This window comes from Scatophagus argus, chromosome 12 (genome assembly GCF_020382885.2).
Source record: "Scatophagus argus isolate fScaArg1 chromosome 12, fScaArg1.pri, whole genome shotgun sequence".
NCBI lineage: Eukaryota > Metazoa > Chordata > Actinopteri > Scatophagidae > Scatophagus > Scatophagus argus.
This window is the reverse complement of record NC_058504.1, coordinates 16,068,934-16,086,620: the sequence shown is the minus strand read 5'-3', so window position 1 is coordinate 16,086,620 and position 17,687 is coordinate 16,068,934. Positions and strand designations below refer to the sequence as shown.

At 42.0% G+C, this 17,687-nt stretch overlaps 3 protein-coding genes across 11 annotated transcripts in view; 2 read left to right on the top strand and 1 right to left on the bottom strand.

Annotated features, from left to right (window-relative positions):
* ankhd1 (ankyrin repeat and KH domain containing 1) overlaps positions 1 to 6,745 on the top strand; it is a 28,275-nt gene extending 21,530 nt beyond the window's left edge. For all 5 annotated transcript variants that reach the window (XM_046405608.1, XM_046405607.1, XM_046405606.1 and 2 more), the window contains 9 exons: positions 84 to 236; positions 436 to 585; positions 1,435 to 3,001; positions 3,223 to 3,412; positions 4,338 to 4,463; positions 4,586 to 4,837; positions 5,556 to 5,740; positions 5,826 to 5,993; positions 6,127 to 6,745. In XM_046405608.1, the coding sequence (XP_046261564.1) occupies positions 84 to 236; positions 436 to 585; positions 1,435 to 3,001; positions 3,223 to 3,412; positions 4,338 to 4,463; positions 4,586 to 4,837; positions 5,556 to 5,740; positions 5,826 to 5,993; positions 6,127 to 6,186 (2,851 nt within the window). In that variant the 3' untranslated portion in view covers positions 6,187 to 6,745. The remainder of the gene's footprint in view (positions 1 to 83; positions 237 to 435; positions 586 to 1,434; positions 3,002 to 3,222; positions 3,413 to 4,337; positions 4,464 to 4,585; positions 4,838 to 5,555; positions 5,741 to 5,825; positions 5,994 to 6,126) is intronic.
* Positions 6,746 to 8,542: 1,797 nt separating this feature from the next.
* Positions 8,543 to 10,790, top strand: higd2a (HIG1 hypoxia inducible domain family, member 2A). Its single transcript, XM_046406315.1, has 2 exons — positions 8,543 to 8,796; positions 10,269 to 10,790. Exons 1-2 carry the CDS (start codon positions 8,610 to 8,612, stop codon positions 10,433 to 10,435), a joined length of 354 nt encoding a protein of 117 aa, XP_046262271.1. The 5' UTR covers positions 8,543 to 8,609; the 3' UTR covers positions 10,436 to 10,790.
* A 573-nt stretch (positions 10,791 to 11,363) lies between these two features.
* Positions 11,364 to 15,803, bottom strand: cltb (clathrin, light chain B). 5 transcript variants are annotated; one of them, XM_046406310.1, is made up of 7 exons: positions 15,344 to 15,803; positions 14,613 to 14,659; positions 14,268 to 14,385; positions 13,910 to 14,021; positions 13,462 to 13,482; positions 12,909 to 12,962; positions 11,364 to 12,568 (listed from the first exon to the last, which is right to left on the bottom strand). In XM_046406310.1, the coding sequence occupies exons 1-7, from the start codon at positions 15,504 to 15,506 to the stop codon at positions 12,397 to 12,399; spliced, it is 687 nt and encodes a 228-aa protein (XP_046262266.1). In that variant the 5' UTR covers positions 15,507 to 15,803; the 3' UTR covers positions 11,364 to 12,396. The 5 variants fall into 5 exon arrangements, with proteins under 5 accessions (XP_046262266.1, XP_046262270.1, XP_046262269.1 ...); XM_046406314.1 differs by lacking the exon at positions 15,344 to 15,803 and adding an exon at positions 15,111 to 15,307; XM_046406313.1 differs by lacking the exon at positions 15,344 to 15,803 and adding an exon at positions 14,837 to 15,093.
* Positions 15,804 to 17,687: the final 1,884 nt, after the last annotated feature.

The following is a 17,687-nucleotide window of genomic DNA, read 5'->3' as shown; positions in this document are numbered from 1 at the left end:
ACTTTGTTAAACAACACAACTAGTGCATTAACTCTTCAACGTCTGTATCCATTTCATGATGAACTTTGCCTGTTTTGTCACAGAACTCCAGACATGATTGACTCCACCTCCAATTCCTTGCCCTCTCCATTCAAGACCATGGCTCTTCCCGTCACCTCACCGAGCAGTAAACTCAGCCTCACAAGCCCCAAGAGAGGCCAGAAGAGAGAAGAAGGCTGGAAAGAGGTGGTCAGAAGGTCAGTGGGTATTTTATGTTATCTGTTTACATTGCAGCTTTTCACAGGGTTTTGATGACTGAAAGTGAAAGATTGTTCTTAAAATTCTGCATGGAACTTATTCAGTATGTGGATGTCAGTTGATGTAAATTACAATCTGTAGTGTTTCCATCTGCCATTATGCATAACAAATAATGAAATGTCACTGCTTCTTTTGAAGATCGAAGAAGCTGTCTGTGCCAGCCTCTGTTGTGTCTCGGATCATGGGCCGAGGAGGATGCAACATCACAGCCATCCAGGATGTGACAGGAGCTCACATTGACGTAGACAAACAGAAGGATAAGAACGGGGAGAGGATGATCACCATAAGGTAAAAATAATGCCCTCTGGTGGACTGTAAACACCACTGCAGCTGTAGTGTAACAGTTCAATACATTAAGCTTGTAAGCTCTTTCTGTATGAAGTTGTTTCTTCTTTGTGGACCAGTCCTGCAGTGCAACTGTGCAAGACTTAATTTAAAGTAGAATCTAGGCAAGTTTATTTTTCTTTTTTCTTTACATCTCATCATCTTCACTGTTTTCATATGTCAAAATCATCACCTTAGCAGTGTTGTACTGCACTACATACATAAAGGATCAGCACTCTTAAGCCTGTAAGTGCAAATTTTTGCAAAGAAGGTTTTGCCTCCATTAGTGAGACTGTTAGAGAACAGACTCAGTTTTATGTGCTCAGCAAACACTTAATTCAAATGTTCAGGTCGGCTAACTGGCTCTGGTGTGTGGACATGTTTACTCTGTAGCCCTGAAAACAGCAAACCTATACATTTGCTCTTGTTAGTATATTGCTCAAATCATTTTTAATACCGCAAGAAACTAGTCCAGTTGGTCAACAGGTTAAGATATGAAGACTGAGTACATGAGAACAATGAAGCAGCAGCAGCAATATTAGACCTAGGCCTTCATGCACCAGGATTGGGTTTAAACTATATGTGCTGCAGACCATTGGAGTTTTTTTTTTTTTTTTTGGCCAGTTGAAAGCAATTAACTTTGTAGTGCAGCTTACCCAAAACTGGAAAATGATCATACTTGCACTTCATTTCTGCAATTTTTTTTGTTTCTGCTCCGGTCTGTCATAAAGCTGAATTACATCAACTTTTTGGATTTGTTATAATATTTAACACAAGAACCTAGTTCAAATAAAGTGCGCTTTGTTGTTTCAGAGGAGGCACAGAATCTACAAGGTATGCAGTCCAGCTAATCAACGCGCTGATTCAAGACCCAGCCAAAGAGCTTGAAGATCTGATCCCCAGGAATCACATCAGAGCCCCAGGCTCTAAAACGACCTCAGCTTCATTCCCCAGTACCACAGGAGCCACCAGTGGCTCAACCGCTGGGCCAAAGGCCTTGAGCTCATTGGTCACCCCCACGGGTGTCTCATTCCAGCCCTCTTCATCCTCATCTTCATCATCCTCTCAGGCCGGGGGGAAGATCGGGAAGGGACTGTCGTCAAACGTTAGACAACCTTTCCCTGTGTCTCTGCCCTTGGCGTACGCCCATCCTCAGCTGGCTCTACTGGCTGCTCAGACCATGCACCAGATCAGACATCCTCGTCTACCTATGGCCCAGTTTGGTGGTACCTTCTCTCCTGCTGCCAGCACCTGGGGACCCTTCCCTGTGCGTCCTGTGAGTCCCGGCAGTGCAAACAGCTCCCCCAAACACAATGGAGGAACCAGCAGCACTGGAGGCCAGGTCAGACCCAACTCGACCCACAGTGAGCATAACAACGCAGCCAGCTCAGGATCCTCGGTCACAACCACCAACACCACCACCATTGCTCCTAACACGTCTACAGCTGCAGGCTCGCCTCATACCCCTAATCCTACTCCATACAATCCCCAGCCTAGCGTCCCTACTCCTTCCTCTGTCAGAAAACAGCTCTTTGCCCCTGACCCCAAGCCTGCTATTGTCACCCCTGTGTCTGCTGCTGCCACTTCAACTAGTGGCAGCAATGCAGTACAAGGCACAGGTTCTCCTGCACACCATAGTTCCACTACAGCTACCGCTAATGTCCCTCAGCCACCAGTTGGACCTATCTCACAGCCTCCCATCCAGCCAATTAAATCAGAGCCCAGTGCTGTTGCCGCTCCTGGGAAAGACAAGCCCTCCGTACCTGTAGAGAACCAGCCTGTCAGTGAGAGCGTCAACTCTGTGGGTTTCAGTGCCCCCACCATGGCTTCACCTCCAAAGCCAGAGCCTCGACAGCAGTTACCTCCTCCTCCTTCCTCTGTCCAATCCTCAGAGGCTCCACCAGCTCTCCTTAACCCACAGCACAGCTCCCACCTCCCTTCGGCACCTCCTCCTGTCCTTTCACACAATGTTGCACACCCCAACAACACTGTACCCCACTTCTCAGCCCCTGCACCCAGAGTCTCCCATCGTATGCAGCCACCAGGGCCTTACTATTCCCTTCCTGAGCAGCAGCAGCAGCAGCAACAGCTGCAGACGCAACAGCAACAACAGTCTGTGTTTGTGCCCTTCAACCCTCAGCAAGAACCCCCAAAACAGACCCAAATCCAGACGTCTCAGTCCACAAGTTTGCCTCCACAAGCCCAGACCCAAGCTCAAGCCCAGACTCCAGGTTCCCTTCAGGTCTCTGCTAACCTGGGGATGATGAACGGTTCACAGATGCAGCATGTGGCCAGTGCAGGCAAGCCTCAGCAGATACCCCCCAACTTTGGTCCTGCAGGTCTCTTCAACTTCAGCAGTATCTTTGATAATAATAGCCAGGTCAGTTGCATTAACATTTATAATTTAGACATTTTCAAGATGTCTTGTTTTAGTTTAGTTTTGTTTGTTTTTCTGTAGTGACTTTAAATGACACAGAAGCGGGTTAAATAGTACATGTAGAACAGAATTATAAATGACTAAACAGTACAATGTCATAGTCCCAAAGATCAGTCATGCACCCAGTTCAATTCTGTTGTTAAGCACTGTGCTCACTTTTGCAGGTTGGAAACAATCAGGTGTGGGGTGCATGCCATCTGCCAGCACGATCACCTCCTGAGCAGTCGTACTCGGCCCCACCAGCCTACATGAGCATGGGTCAGATGGAGAATATGATGCCCCCACCTCCTCCAGACAGCTCCAAAGCCCCTGGCTTCCGCTCTGCCTCACAGAGGATGGTCAACAGCCCCATCGGTACGACAGTTTTTTATTTAAGTTAAGACATGATCAGTTTGTAAATGTGTATCCAACAAAATAACACCTTTGAGGTTAAGAATCAGATTTTAAGAGGAACTCATTTAGAAAAAACAGTAGGAGCAGTAATGGCATATATATGCAGCCAGATATATAGGCCTTGTATTTGTCAAGACTAGTGCAGTGCCCATTGTCCCTGTTTGACCTCTTCTGCTACTTGCAACTTTCTTGAGAAGCAGTCATCCAAAGTACTTGACATTTGACAGTGACTGCGTAGGGTTATCAAAACGTTGACATTAAAACTCAAATTAGCTGAGACCTCATAAGGTATAACCAGCAAATTTGGGTGAGGGTTAACCTTCCCTCTAACAATGTTTTTTTTTTGTCATTATTAATCAAATGATTCTTTTAAGTGCTTGACTTAAAACTGAGAAAGGTTAAGAGATGGAATTGTTGAATCACTGGAGTAATATGTAGTTAAAATAATCTCTGGGAAATGTATTGGCATCAGTGTGGAGCAAGTAAAATAAATAAAACAATTTGACACTGTCAAGTTTTCTCATTAACACATGGCCATTGCAGTAACCAGAAATGTCTGACTAACAACATTAGATGACACACGCTCTCATGTTACGTTAACTATGACAGCAGTGTTGTAGAAATTACTTTTTTAATGGGTCTGGTGGCTTTTGAGCGCTGTGTATAACACTGACAAAAGTTTATTAATATTGAACGTGTTGCGTGCCCTAATTGCTTCAAATTTCACGGAGCATGTCTTTGAACCCCCAACAATACACCCACCATATGTGAAGGAGATTAGATGAATGGTTCTCGAGATGTGCAAAAATGGATGGAGGTTCCTTTCTTTGTTGTTGGATGTTCTGAGGTTCTGATCTGCCATTTCTTTGCTTTTCTGCACCCACAGCGCTGACCAGCTTTGCCACCAGTATCTCTGGCAGCCCTGTGTATCTCCACGGCCATACACCGGTTGGCACACCCTCATTCAGCAGACAGCACTTTTCCCCTCATCCATGGAGTGCGTCCACATCAGGTATTAGGTTCACACTCCTGTTTTTTCAGTGTGATTTTTCTCATACTTTTTCAGCCTTGATTTATCGATGTAGATTAACCTAACCCTTGCTATTTCCTCCTATACTGTCTCTTCTGCACTAGGTGAATCTCCTGTCCCGCCTCCCTCTACGGTGTCATCCTCAGCCCTTTCCACCTCAGCTGTGGCTCCTCCTCCTGTGCCTAAGCCAGGCAGCTCCTCGCAGCAGGACCGGAAGGTTCCCCCACCCATCGGCACCGAGCGTCTGGCCAGGATCAGGCAGACGGGTTCTGTCAACCCACCTCTCCTCACCACCAGCTACACGGCGTCTGTTGGACAGGGAGGCATTTGGTCATTTGGGGTCGGCAGTGCCTCAGGTAAGAGCAGAATTTTGTTTTACATTTTTTGTTTGTTTGAATCAAGGTAAACACATATTGTTTTCACACTGGACAAAAATCCTGCTGACTGTCATGTACACCCGGCTTCTGGCTTCAACGGGAAAGCGTACAATTGGCATTCATTCACGCATAAAATTACTGCAGTAGGCACAGGTGTTTATCGGCTCCAGCTGACAGTCAGCTGTAGTGTAACAATGACAGCTGGGTTGGGCACGTTTTCTGGGTGATGCTGTAATGCTCAGTGAAGTCAGGGATGTTGGCGCGTAAAACCTTTCCCATCCATCTTCATTGAGCAGTGCTTGAACACAGCCCAGCTCTCAACAGATTAGTTGGAAACGAGATGACTCATTCTTGAGCCGTTTCCACCATCGACTCAGTGTCTAATTCAATTTTTTAAGCAAATGTTAACGACTTCTGGATGCATTCTGATGAGGTATATGATCTAGTGTTTTCTACTGTTCGCTCTTTTCCGTTGCATGTGTGACGTTGAACATGACGCACTAGGCACAAAACAGAAAGCCAAACTTGTCTGCTGGCAATGAAAAAGGAGTCCGTTGCTCATTTCCAGTGGGTTTACTGGTTGGAGTTTACGCATTGCACATATCTGTGCTGTTTTTGGTGTAAAATGGTGTCAATTACTGCACTGTACTAACTGATATCTACTAATAACGCTGGGCCTCTTTGTGTCTTGGTGCAGAGGCCATGTCTGGTTGGTCCCAGCCCTTGATGAGCAGCCACATCTTGCACCCTCAGCTGCAAGCCGAGCAATCGGCCTTCTCTCAGCACCAGCCCATGGAGCAGGATGACACAGGCATTGCAAACCCTGCTAACAATTACCACCAGCCTCAGCATTTGCCCAACAGTTACATGGACTTCCCAAAGGTAATATCAGCCATAGCTCTATAGAAGATTTAACCCCTTGTCCATTTACATGTCTTTTACCAACGGGCCTTTAATGTCTGTTTAGGGGATGCCTATGTCAATGTATGGAGGAACCATGCTGCCACCTCATCCTCCCATGGCAGACGGGCCAGGGGGACCTATGTACAATGGTTTGCACACTGGTGACCCTGCATGGAGCCCCATTATCAAAGTGGTCCCAAACAATGCAGATAACTCTGACCCACAACAACAGGTAATGTCCCCATTTATACTGTTAGATCATATGCATAGAGTTTAACTGTCATGCTCGTTTTTCTGCCTTTACTCTGATAAAATTAACTACATTCGTTTTAACATTAAACCTTCTGTTGGTCCTCTCTCTTCAGGTCTGGCCTGGTACCTGGGCACCTCATGTGGGCAATGTGCACCTGAACCACGTCAACTAGACAGCGTCCACAGCAATCAAACGCACACAGCATGAAATACCAATTGAGGAATATGACCGAATAAGACAGATGAAAAAAAGAAAAACGTACAACATGTTAACTTTATTAGAGACCTGAGAGTGCAGAGCAGAGGTTCAAGAATTGGAAGTTCTCTTGACGCCAGTCTTTGATGTGCCTATCTCAAACAAGGAAAGAGGAAATTGGGCGAGAGCTGTTATCAGTGTCTCGATGATGCAAACAAACATGCGCGATCTCCTGTTCAACAGGATCCATTCTCTGCGTAGTTTAGCGATTTTGACTTAAACCCACATACACCGTTCTTGGGCTGCAGGGGGCTCAACATGAAGTAGCTATTTAAACTTGGCCCAGAACTAGATGATGATTACCTAAAGAGAGAGAAATCAGAACCTTTTAGAGTGGTAAATACATGTATAATTGTTTACATACTAAAAAGGGTTAAAATGAGAGTAAATTTCATGTCGTATAGTGGCTCTACTTTATGTAGCCTGTATTAATGTGAAATATTTACCTTAATATTCAATAAAAAGATTGAAAAGTATTTGTGTACTGTTTTAGGAAAGATCATGCTTTATTTATTTGCATGTTTTGACTTCTACAGACATCAAGACTGGGTACGTATCTCAACTGATGAAACTGTCATTTTTGGCTTCTTTTTGGACATTACCTGTTTCTTTACTGTCCTCAGCTGAAGTCTTTGCATGGTCTTGAAACCTATTTTTATGGCTGCAAATTGCCCTTACAGATCAGATTTTTATTTGATTGATTTGATAGAAGGGGTGTTAAATCTGTGTCTATACAGGACAGGAAATGTACTCATCATGTCATCTTTCATTGTCATTAGAGTCAGACATTGTACAACATGAAACTGATGGTGGTTGGTTCACTAAACTTTACCCAATACTGCCTCTTAGGGGAAAGAGTGGGAGCTCATTAAAAAATAGGGGTTTGCAAACATACTCAATAACAACACAATGTTATGACAATATAAGTAAACTACCTCTCAGTAGCAACATGCCACAATCAAATTATGTTGCCCTAGGATATCATATATTGATTATTTTATTAGACCGTACATCTAATTTGTATAATTGCGCAAGGAGCATCTAAGCCCATAGGCCCAATTCATCACTCAAAATTTTACCATGGCAAGTTACCATGAATGAAATGCCAACCAGCCAGTGTATAGTAGGGCTGTGCTATATTCAGAATAAGATAAGATAATCCTTTATTAGTCCCATTCCTGGGAAATTACAATGTCACAGCAGCAAACAGGATATAGAGAGTGCAAAGCATGCAAGAATAAGGGAAGGATGAGCATTCAAAAAGAATAAAAAGAAAAAGAATTTTATTCAGGGGTAGTTCTAAAGATGAAGAATTTGGCTTATTCTAAATTTAAGTTAAAGTTTTTGCAGTACTGACATTCCGATCATAATATTTCTTTCCAACTTTTGAGAAAAGCTTGTTGTGTACCGATGGACACGCACAGTACAAGGCCACAAACGCCTCGATGAGGCACACTCACCATTGATTTCGGATGTTTTAAAAAGATGGGACTTTTATTGTGATTTTCAGGGGCAAAGTGAAACCACAGCGCTTCTACGAACAACCTGTCCGCTACCTATTAATCGCTTTGTACCGAAAGTTGGCTGCAATTTACCTAGGGGGCACTCGCGAGGTATTCCTCAATAAAACGGGAATAAATGGAGCTAAGTGGCTAAAACAATCATTTACTCCTACTTCCGCACCAAAACGCCCAAATGTTATCTGAGTTTTTGCAAATTTAGTATCGATTATGGATCAGAAATGAAAAGAAAAAACACGCATGCCCTTTCGTTTTCCCTATAAAGCTCCATACATTCTGCCAATGTACGCTGATTGCTCGGGTTAAAGATTTACGACTAGCATCGTTACGTTACGGTAGGCTAACGCCAGCTATGATTACGTGGACACAATCACAGTGATACGTTTTCGGTTTTGGGTATTATAGTCCTTATGTGTTTTCCTAACGATGTGCTGTAGCAGGTGCAGCAAACGTTAGAAGCGTGGTTAAAACAGAACGGAAACTTACTGCGTGATTGATGTGTGAAACCAATAATGGCGAATGCCGTAAACAGGCGCGTATGTCGCAAATAATAATACAGAAAGGTATTTCTTTACAAAAAACCACGAAAATCTAATCGAGCAATATCTATTGTATCTACCATTTATAGCGAAAACATAAAGACAAGTGGGAGACAAAGTTTGCACCATTAAAGTTTTGGGGCTACAACTCCATAAGCCTCCATTCACTTTGGAGATAGCGAGCGCCCCCTATGTAACCGGAAATTGTAGAGAGAATTCTTCCTATTCGAGTTTCTCTGGCTTTGCGCACAGCTCTTGGTTTTGCAATCTGAGGGGTAAGCATGGCGGCCACCACAACACCAGCGGTCACCGAGCAAACTTCTAAAACATTGTCGTCGCATTCTGCGCCTCTTGAACTTTCTCAGCCCCCGATTATTGAAGGCTTCATCCCTCTGCCGAAGGTGAGAGAAGAGACCTTCAAAGAAAAATTTCTTAGAAAAACCAAGGAAAACCCATTCGTTCCGATAGGTGAGTACTACAAGCAGTGGTAACACTACAGAAGGATTTTGCAGACATCAGTACAGATTGTTTGTGATTGTACCAAGTGGTAAAAACCAATGACATCTGATTCTTGGTGGGCATTTAAAATTCTTAGCTGTTTGTAACATCAGAGTTAAAATTGCTAACGTGCTGTGTGTATACGTCAGCTGGCGTTTGACATTGTCGAAAACAGTTTGCTATCATTTGAGTTTGTTTAAGGCATGACCTGCCTTTATTTTAGTTTTTATTTTTATCTTTCATTTTGATTTTTTTCCCTTTGACATTCACAAATCCCCATTTTGTTGTGTGATTGGTGGCACGATCAGATATCTTGAAAATCACAACAGAAACTAATAAAACTAGTTGCATGGCAAGGACTTGACCGTCTCTTTTGTGTGAACTTACCCTTTAAATTTGGGACTCCCCGTCACGCCACACTGTCTCAGTGGCATGTTGTGTTTTAGTACATGTGACCTTGATAGCCAGTAGATATACTTAATGTCGACAATGCAGTAAATCCACGGGAGGCTGCAAGGCCAGAGAACATCCTTGGCAGAGTGATCAGGATGTGCAGATCAGTTAGCAGATGTTGTCATAGGCATCCTCAACATCTCCCTGAGCAGTGCCATCGTCCCAAAGTGCTTCAAAGAAACCAGCATCATCCCCGTGCCCTGAAAGTCACCAGTGTCCTGTCCCCACGAGTACCAACCCGTTACACTCATGCCTTCCATCATGGTTGGTCATGAGGCACATCAAGGACCTGCTGCCCCCCCCCCCATCCTGGACTCCCTGCAGTTTGTGTGTGGTCCCAACCACTCAGTGGACGATGCTGTCACCACTGCACTCCACCTGACTCTCACACATCTAGACATCTGGACAATAAGGACACTTGTTTGAATGCTGTTTATAAACGTCAGCTCAAGAATTGAACACCATCATCCCTCAGCATCTGGATGTTAAGCTGAGCCCTTTGGGCCTGAACACCGCCCTCTTTCACTGGATCATGGACTTCGTAATCCAGAGACCACAGAAACTGAGGCTGAGCACTGGAGCTGCACAAGGCTGTGTGCTCGGCTCTCTGCACTTTATAGCTGTCTCACACATTCCACACAGAAGCACGTTCTGGTCGGTGCTGCTCCTTTTGCGTTTACCGTTTTCTCTTGCATTGTGCACAGTCTTTGTGCATTATGTTTCGTCTTGGGTTGTTTGCACTCAGTTACAGTACAGTTATGTACAGGTTGTTTTTATCGTGTAGTGTAGCACCTGGTCCCTGGTAGAACGTTGCTTCATTTCACTGTTCACTGAACTACTGTAAACAGCTGACAATGACAACAAATAAAACAACTTGACTTTACTTGAAACTGCTCCCACGTTTACCTTGTTGTTGATCATTCGACCTGTCCATGTTTTGTTAGAAGCTGCTATTTATAAATTGATTGACTATTTTTTTTGTCCTCCAGGTTGTTTGGCAACTGCAGGAGCGCTGACTTTTGGTCTCCGTGCCTTCCATCAAGGGAAAACCAGACAGTCCCAGATGTGGATGAGGGCACGCATCTTTGCTCAGGGCTTCACTGTAGTTACCATTGTGGTTGGAGTCGTCGTCACAGCTCTGAAAACCAACAAATGAAAACAGACGAATCCCACAGCCTAACTCCATATTCAAATGGACCCACCTTGGAAATGATCTTACTGTCTGAATGAACTGAAAAATGTATTATGTTTCCAGCCTTATTCAGATACTTGTTCTATGGCGAGCACTATTTATTGTTGCTTGAAAACTGTGACTCACTCATGGTGACATAATATTTTGCAACAGCAATGTATAATCAGCTCCTTATCAGGCCAAGCAAACAAAATGTGTTTTATTTTTATTGGCTATAATATTACTGAAGCAAAATGCTGACGAATTATATGCTTTTTGTTCTTCTGGAGGGTTAGATTTCAAATGTTCCCATACTCCTCAATGAAATGATACACATTAACATCCGACTGTGTCTTCTGATCAAAAAAATGTTAAACCTGGTGTTCTGTGTGCATCTGACATAAGGCATCACACTCACAACTATATTCAGGGGATACCTACTCCTACAACCTTTCAGATATTGTGTAAAAAGTAGTAGAGCTAACTTGGAGGAGGTTTTTAGAAGACAGACATAGTGTTTAACTTAACACTGAACACACTCATAATTTAACTTCAAAAAAATCCTTGAGTACCAGGAGCTCCAGGTGTTGTGACAGCACTTTGTCAAATCACTCTACTTATGCTGAGACGTTTAGGTGGTCGGTTAAGTATGACACTTGTGATGACAAATTAGTGTCATGCCTTCATAGTATACAGAACCCAACTTGTTGATGTGCACCTGAAAACTAACACTTCAGTGCTAAAAAAAAAAATTCTGGCTAAATCCCACACGTAGCAGTCTGACTGTCACAGAGTCTCGCAATATGCATCTTAGTGTATGCATGGGCTGATGTTGGCATTAGGTTAGACATTATAACATAACAGCATTCTGATGGCAACATTCCCAGCTGAGAAGCACATAAGAACAAATTAATTAAGGTGATCAAACTCCACGTTTTTTTTTATTTTCCATTTCCCTTTAACATTCACTTGTTTTCGTTATTCATTATATCCAAACAGGCAACGTGTGAAACAATGTGCAGATATTACTGTTGAAACTGACCTCTTGACTGCTGTTTAGAAAAAAGGAATCCAAAATGTACTGGTGTAACAGAAATGGTACATAAACCGTCTGCTGAGAAGAATCAGTGAAATGAGACATTGCACGAGCTGTTAATCCTGTGAAAATTTAGATGACAGGAGAATTCTCCGTTTTTGGTGGGTTTTTTTTGGCTGACATCTTACCAAATTGGAGATGAAATCCTTATGGTTAAATGCAGTTCTCAAACAGGAATAAGAGCTACATCATAAAGGCCACAATCTTATGGCGGGTTCATGGAGGAGAAGAAACCAGATTAGCTTATGGTCGAGACTATCGCTGCAGATTGTGGCCTCTGGTCTGAACCGATTGTTAAGTATTTGAAAGAGAAAAATAGGCTAGCTATGTTAAATATGGTAATTAGGGATGTAATGCGACAAATGTGAACAAAGAGTGTGTGTTTATAACTCTACATTGCTGAGAGGCATAAGTGGTTACAATCTAATATTCAACGGTGCTTCATAATTAAGTGTTTGACACTGACCAAAATGCAAATTTATAAAATAACTAAAAAAATTATACATCCAAAATATTGGCAGAGGCATGCAGTAAAGTTGACCTAATAACAATTTATAAGTTAAAGGGGAAGGAAATTTTTAACTTACAGTAACAACACTTTCCTAAATTGTAGCAGTGATAAAACTGACCATCTAAAGCATGTTGTAACAATAGAGGAGTCCTTCATCTTCTCTCTGGGATTAAGTATATTATTTCAATACAATAAGCATAAAGAGAGGTGGGAAGTTTTTAAAGGTTATAAACATACCGGAAATTTTAAGGACAAGGGTATACAAACTCTTGTGGTGCAATCTGAGGATAAAATTCAAAAGGCAATGTTTCTAGAGCAAAATCATCTGTTCAACTTCCCCTAGCGAACGAGAGGTGTCTGTTTGAGGGAGATGAGGATAGAGCGCATTCGAGAAACATCCTTTGCCTGTTTGTTGGTTTTTGGATTGAAGTCACAGAGACGGGCTACTCTCTCCCATTCAGATCCTGGACTGTCACCATCGCTCTCTGCTAGGAAAGCCTCCTCTGATGCTCTACAGGTGGGAAAGAGACCAGAGGAAGAATTGTTGCAATACTGGAGCAGTTTCAGAATACGTTCCATAACAGCAAACGCATCTGAGCCACAAAGTTCACATGAATAGCACCTGTTCATGAGATACACAATAGCTTCATGCATTTTTTAAAATGGAAATGCATATAATATTTATTATACCCTCTGGTATAAGGTACAATCCTATAAAAATGCAAGAAACACCAAATCAGGCCTTCAAAAACAAAACGGTAATTTTAGTGTTGGGGCATGCATCAGTGTGAGAGTGGTAACTCATGGGGTAGCTCATACAAAATTAAAAAGTGTAAGAATTCTAAACCTACACAAAGCCTATAACATCAGAGTTGGGCTGTTTGTAGAAAGCCTTGTCAGCAATCCTAGCACCCAGGCAAGGCCCAGTAAGCAGGAAAAAGAAGGAGAAAGGAGAACAGTTTCAGTGTCAAACAACAAGCAGAGGAAAGTTAGGGTCTGCATTAACAGGATTATGTAAGCAACTGAGAAACAGTCCTGATGAGCTGGAAATCAAAGGTTTCAACTGTTGACAATAAATAGGCTTGGAATGGTGAGGTATTTATGTTAACTACAGAATGCTTAGGTCCTACGCTGTAGTGTTGATGAAAACTGTGAGATTGGCTCTCTGCTGTTTGCATTCTTTAAGCTAGTTATCTGTTTATTTATTGTAAGTCTGAGGATACCGCTGGAATATGTGAATTTCCCTTGGGGATGAATAAATTATCTATCTATCTATCTTCCTGTTTGGTTTTCCAGGCACTGTAGCTGTAGACTAATATGTCATCGGAGGATTGTCTCTCAGTGCTTTCACAGACACAGAGGAAGAAACTGGGCAAAGCTAAAGCCACAGATGCAGAGCGATACCGTGCCAGACTTGGACAGAGTCTGTTGGAAAGTGTGAGAAAAGATCAGGTTAGCTTGGTCAAGAAAAAGGGAAAGGCTGCACAATTTTTGTGAGCGTAACGTACAACGACTGCACACAGGCTAAACTGACAACCATTAAGTAGCAAACATACTGTCTTTAATTCTAACACAAATGCTCCAATCTCCTACTCCCTTGCAAGTCCACCTAATGTTATAGAGTCTTATTAACACTGTGTTTCTGCTGCCACAGTGCATCTGACTTGAAATGCACAGTAAACATGAAAGTTTGAATGATTTCTCCTGAGACAAATTAGTCAACCAACACAACACTTGAGCTGATGATCTGAATAGAACGAGTTCAGTGTAGTGATTACAGCATCATCACATTGTAATGATAAACCAACTGTCACTTCACTGCATGTTAACAGGGGATGTGTCAGACCCTAACCTGTTGTTGGCCTTGTTCTTCTCCATCTGCTCACTCTGGTGTACATGCCAGTCCTCCAGCTCTTTCTTGGCTTTCTCTCTCCACTCCGCCTCCGCTGCCTTGGATGCCGAGTCTTGTCAGGGTGCAACAGCAGAGAATAACAAAGTCATAGTGTCCCCATTAGATTAAAACAGATAAAAATAAGTGATTATATTACCAGGTGTACGTGTCACACAATTAGATATGCATCATTCATCTTCAAAAGGTAAACTAAGCATACATCACAAAACGTCAAAATCACAGTGCCTCATTACAGCTGCAAAGGGGGGAGGTGGTTGCACAGTGTGATTCATGTCCCTGTGAGGACATCTTTGTTTACCTAATGCTTCAAGGCGAGTCTTCTGTTCCTCTCTCCACTTTCTTAAACTCTCTGGCTCTTGCCTCTGAATATCCACCTGAGCGATGGCTGCATAGTTGTCTGTAGGCCCATTGGACTCCTTTTGAAGGACATAAGAAGTTCACTCCATTAACACAGCTGCTGTTTGATCCACATACTGGACAGACAGGCTAAATACATTACATGAGAGCGTACAGACGGTATTTAAAAAAAATGAAATTACTGGATGATGTTCAGAATAACCCCACACACAACAGCGACAGACTTCTCACAGGTATTAAATAATAATAATTTAAGAAACATCCTGAAGAAATCTGTTCAGCTCACCTGAAACATATCCCCGTTCATCGTGGCAGGCTCCTCTCCGAAGATGTCTGACATTGTTTTTAAAAAAGAAATTGAAGTTTAAGGACAATATGGACTTCTTGAAGTTTACATGCTAACGCTAGCTATCCTTTCTTGTCATCTGGATAAACTACGGCAGTGTCACGTTGTTCTTAAAGTAAGTAATCGTTAGGCTACGATCAACATCCCAGAAAATGCAGCAGCACCTGTTTGGGCACCGGTGTTATCTATGCATCTTCGTCGGTTAACAGGACCGGTTTTTCCGGAGAAGTGACAACTGTTAGCTAACATAGCACAGTTACTACTGTATAATGTTACTCTACTATCTTGTTCGTAATCAGTATCGCTAAAATGCTACACAGTTTGACATCTCTGACTTTACAACGTCAGGAGGATGTGCTGTAGAATTACTAACATGAGTTGTCAGTGTGCAAACAAACGCACTACAGTCAGTCAGATACGCTATGAGGCTAACGTTACCTTGGATTAACTGTAGCTAAATGTGCCAGTTTGCTAAAGTGAACTGATTAACTTATAACGTTACTGGCTTTATCACCTAAGTTAGTGACGCTATTGTTAACATATGGGGATGTAGCTATTCTTGGCTAATTACTACCAGAAGAGTCCCAAGTACCGGTGTGCGCTTCAGCTAGCTAGCACGTTAGCTCGTTTGCTTGCTAACTGAAGGTGACGTTAGTCAGTCACAAACTTGCCATAGTTGACCGGCTGAGGCTGAGACGACTCTTGACCATCCACTCCTTCCAACGCCCCAAATCCGTCGCCGTCATTCTCTATCCCTGCTATCTCACTCTCCTGTTGGGCGAGAAAAGCTGCAGCTGGGTCCTCTTCAGCTGGGTGTGATCCGTTGTCAGCCATCTTTCACAAAAGTGTTAACAAGTTTAGCTAACTGAGCTTGATAGGTTTGGCTAGCTAACCTCACAGCCCCCAAATTAGGCCACCGGTTCTGCTACGTTGTTACAAACAACTTGAATATTTTACTCGAATGTCAGCAAGTCAAACCTGACCACTGTGGGAAACAAGGTAGACCAATTTACTTGTCTGTAATAAACAATCTAAGCTTCGACTGAGGGCCCTTACTGATGATTCATGATTCACTATTAGCCTCTGTGATGATGGAGCAGGGCAGCACCCTGAGGGTACCATCTCCCTTTTGCTGGAGTTTGTCTCCATCTGCTGCATCTCTTTTGTCAGTAGATATTGAGGTGCGTCTGCTACAAAAGCTTATCCTCTTGTTAAATGGTGCGGGTAGTTTATCTTATATCAGTCTTATGGCACTTTCTTGTCTGCCTGTAGTGAATTAAAAAAGAAAAAAACACAACAAGACTGGAAGGGTAGCATGCACCAAAATGTTTAATCTCAATATAGAGAGGAGGCAACACGCAGAACCACACGGCAGGAAGCAGCTCAGAGGTGTGCCCCACTGACTGAAGACTTCATCCTATTTTTATACTTTCCAATGTGTCTCTGGTCCTTTGTTTGGAGCTTCACAAACATTCCTTTATAGATTGATGGAAAACAGTCGGGTCCAATAAAAAGGCAGCGACCCATTTCAGGATCTTAGGACTGGGCGTAATCTCCTGTGGGATCAAGATGTCATCCTACCCTCTGCTTTACCCAGGAAGATATTTATGATGGGGCTATAACAGTAGGTTCACCAGGTCATTGTTTGGTCACTATAGCAGTGCACAACTAAGGCTACAGAGTAATTACATCAAGTATAAAGTAAAGGTATAACATTATCTCATTGTTACTGCAAAGCATACAAAATTTCCATCGCATCAGTAATAATTTTTATAATGCACATTTCATACACTAAATGCAGCCAACTGGACAATTTCAACAAGTGTCGGTTTTATGCTTTTAATTCTAAAATGCCACACGTGTATCGACATCTAATCATCATCTAAAGTTTTTCTTTGAAGTATTAATTTACTCATGACTGGTGGATGGGACATGTTACTATCTCATTTGAGAAAAACGATGTGCCAATTTTGTCAGTAAAAGTACAGTACAGAGCACAGAGAAGCAGGGCATTATATATCTGTAGTTTATATATCTGTGTTTTTAAAGAAGATTTCAGATCCTTTAACTAAACAAAAGTAGTAATAACTCTAAAAATACTCCATTAAAAATGAAAGTTCAAAAATTGCATTCAAAGTTTGACCTTTATAATATAAGTAGGCCTACTTCTTAGCAAAAGCTAGTATCATAAGAATACTCAATTGCTTTTGATTACTCCAAATCATTATTGTTTACTGCAAATGGAAGATATTACATCTTAAACAATTTGTAAAGTGTGCTTTTTGAGAAACTGGTATCCAGTATTTCTGCAATAGCTGGCCAAGGTGAAGCTGATTTATATTATTTATAATGCACTCCCTGGTTGATTCCACAACAGTGCATTGCACTTTTCAAGGTCATTATTTGTTCAGTTTGAACATATTGATCTTCAAAGTAACAGTTAGTATAGCTTTCAGATAAATGTGTTGTCAAAAAATGAGGTGCTTGTCCTTAAGTTGAGTCTTTTTGTTTTATACTACTTTCGTCTCCTTTACACCACTATATTTCAGAGGGAAACATTGTACTTTTTTTTACCCCTTTACTAATATCTGACAGCCTTAGCCTTCTCATGGCACTTTCCAAATAGAGCAGCTCTGGACATGCACTCTGTAATAGTCTTTAATATGTCACTTAATTAATTAAGCCCGTTTTTTTTGGGTTTTTTGTTTGTTTGTTTGTTTTTTTTTGTTTTCATTAATAAAACTACTTGCCAATGATGCAGTCAGCGATTAGCCAATTGATAGAAAGTAAGTTATCAAAACTATTTTGAAACCTTTTAAAGTTATTTTCGATGCAAAAAAAAAATCATTACAAACCACCAATAACCCAAAGGAGTAATCGATTAATGGATCGATTAGATTATCAAATTATTATAATTATATATTACAATTGCAACGCTTCAAGTAGCCTACATTATATCTACTTACTTAATTAACGCTTTCAATGCGGGACTTTTACTGGCAACAGAATATTTTT

Coding starts and splice junctions, on each gene's coding strand:
- higd2a (XM_046406315.1), top strand. CDS start 8,610: ATGGCGGCCACCACAACACCAGCGGTCACCGAGCAAACTTCTAAAACA. Junction 8,797..10,268: donor AAACCCATTCGTTCCGATAG/GTGAGTACTACA, acceptor TTTGTCCTCCAG/GTTGTTTGGCAACTGCAGGA.
- cltb (XM_046406310.1), bottom strand. CDS start 15,506: ATGGCTGACAACGGATCACACCCAGCTGAAGAGGACCCAGCTGCAGCT. Junction 14,660..15,343: donor GCCTCAGCCGGTCAACTATG/GCAAGTTTGTGA, acceptor AAACAATGTCAG/ACATCTTCGGAGAGGAGCCT. Junction 12,569..12,908: donor TCTGATGTTATAGGCTTTGT/GTAGGTTTAGAA, acceptor TCCCACCTGTAG/AGCATCAGAGGAGGCTTTCC.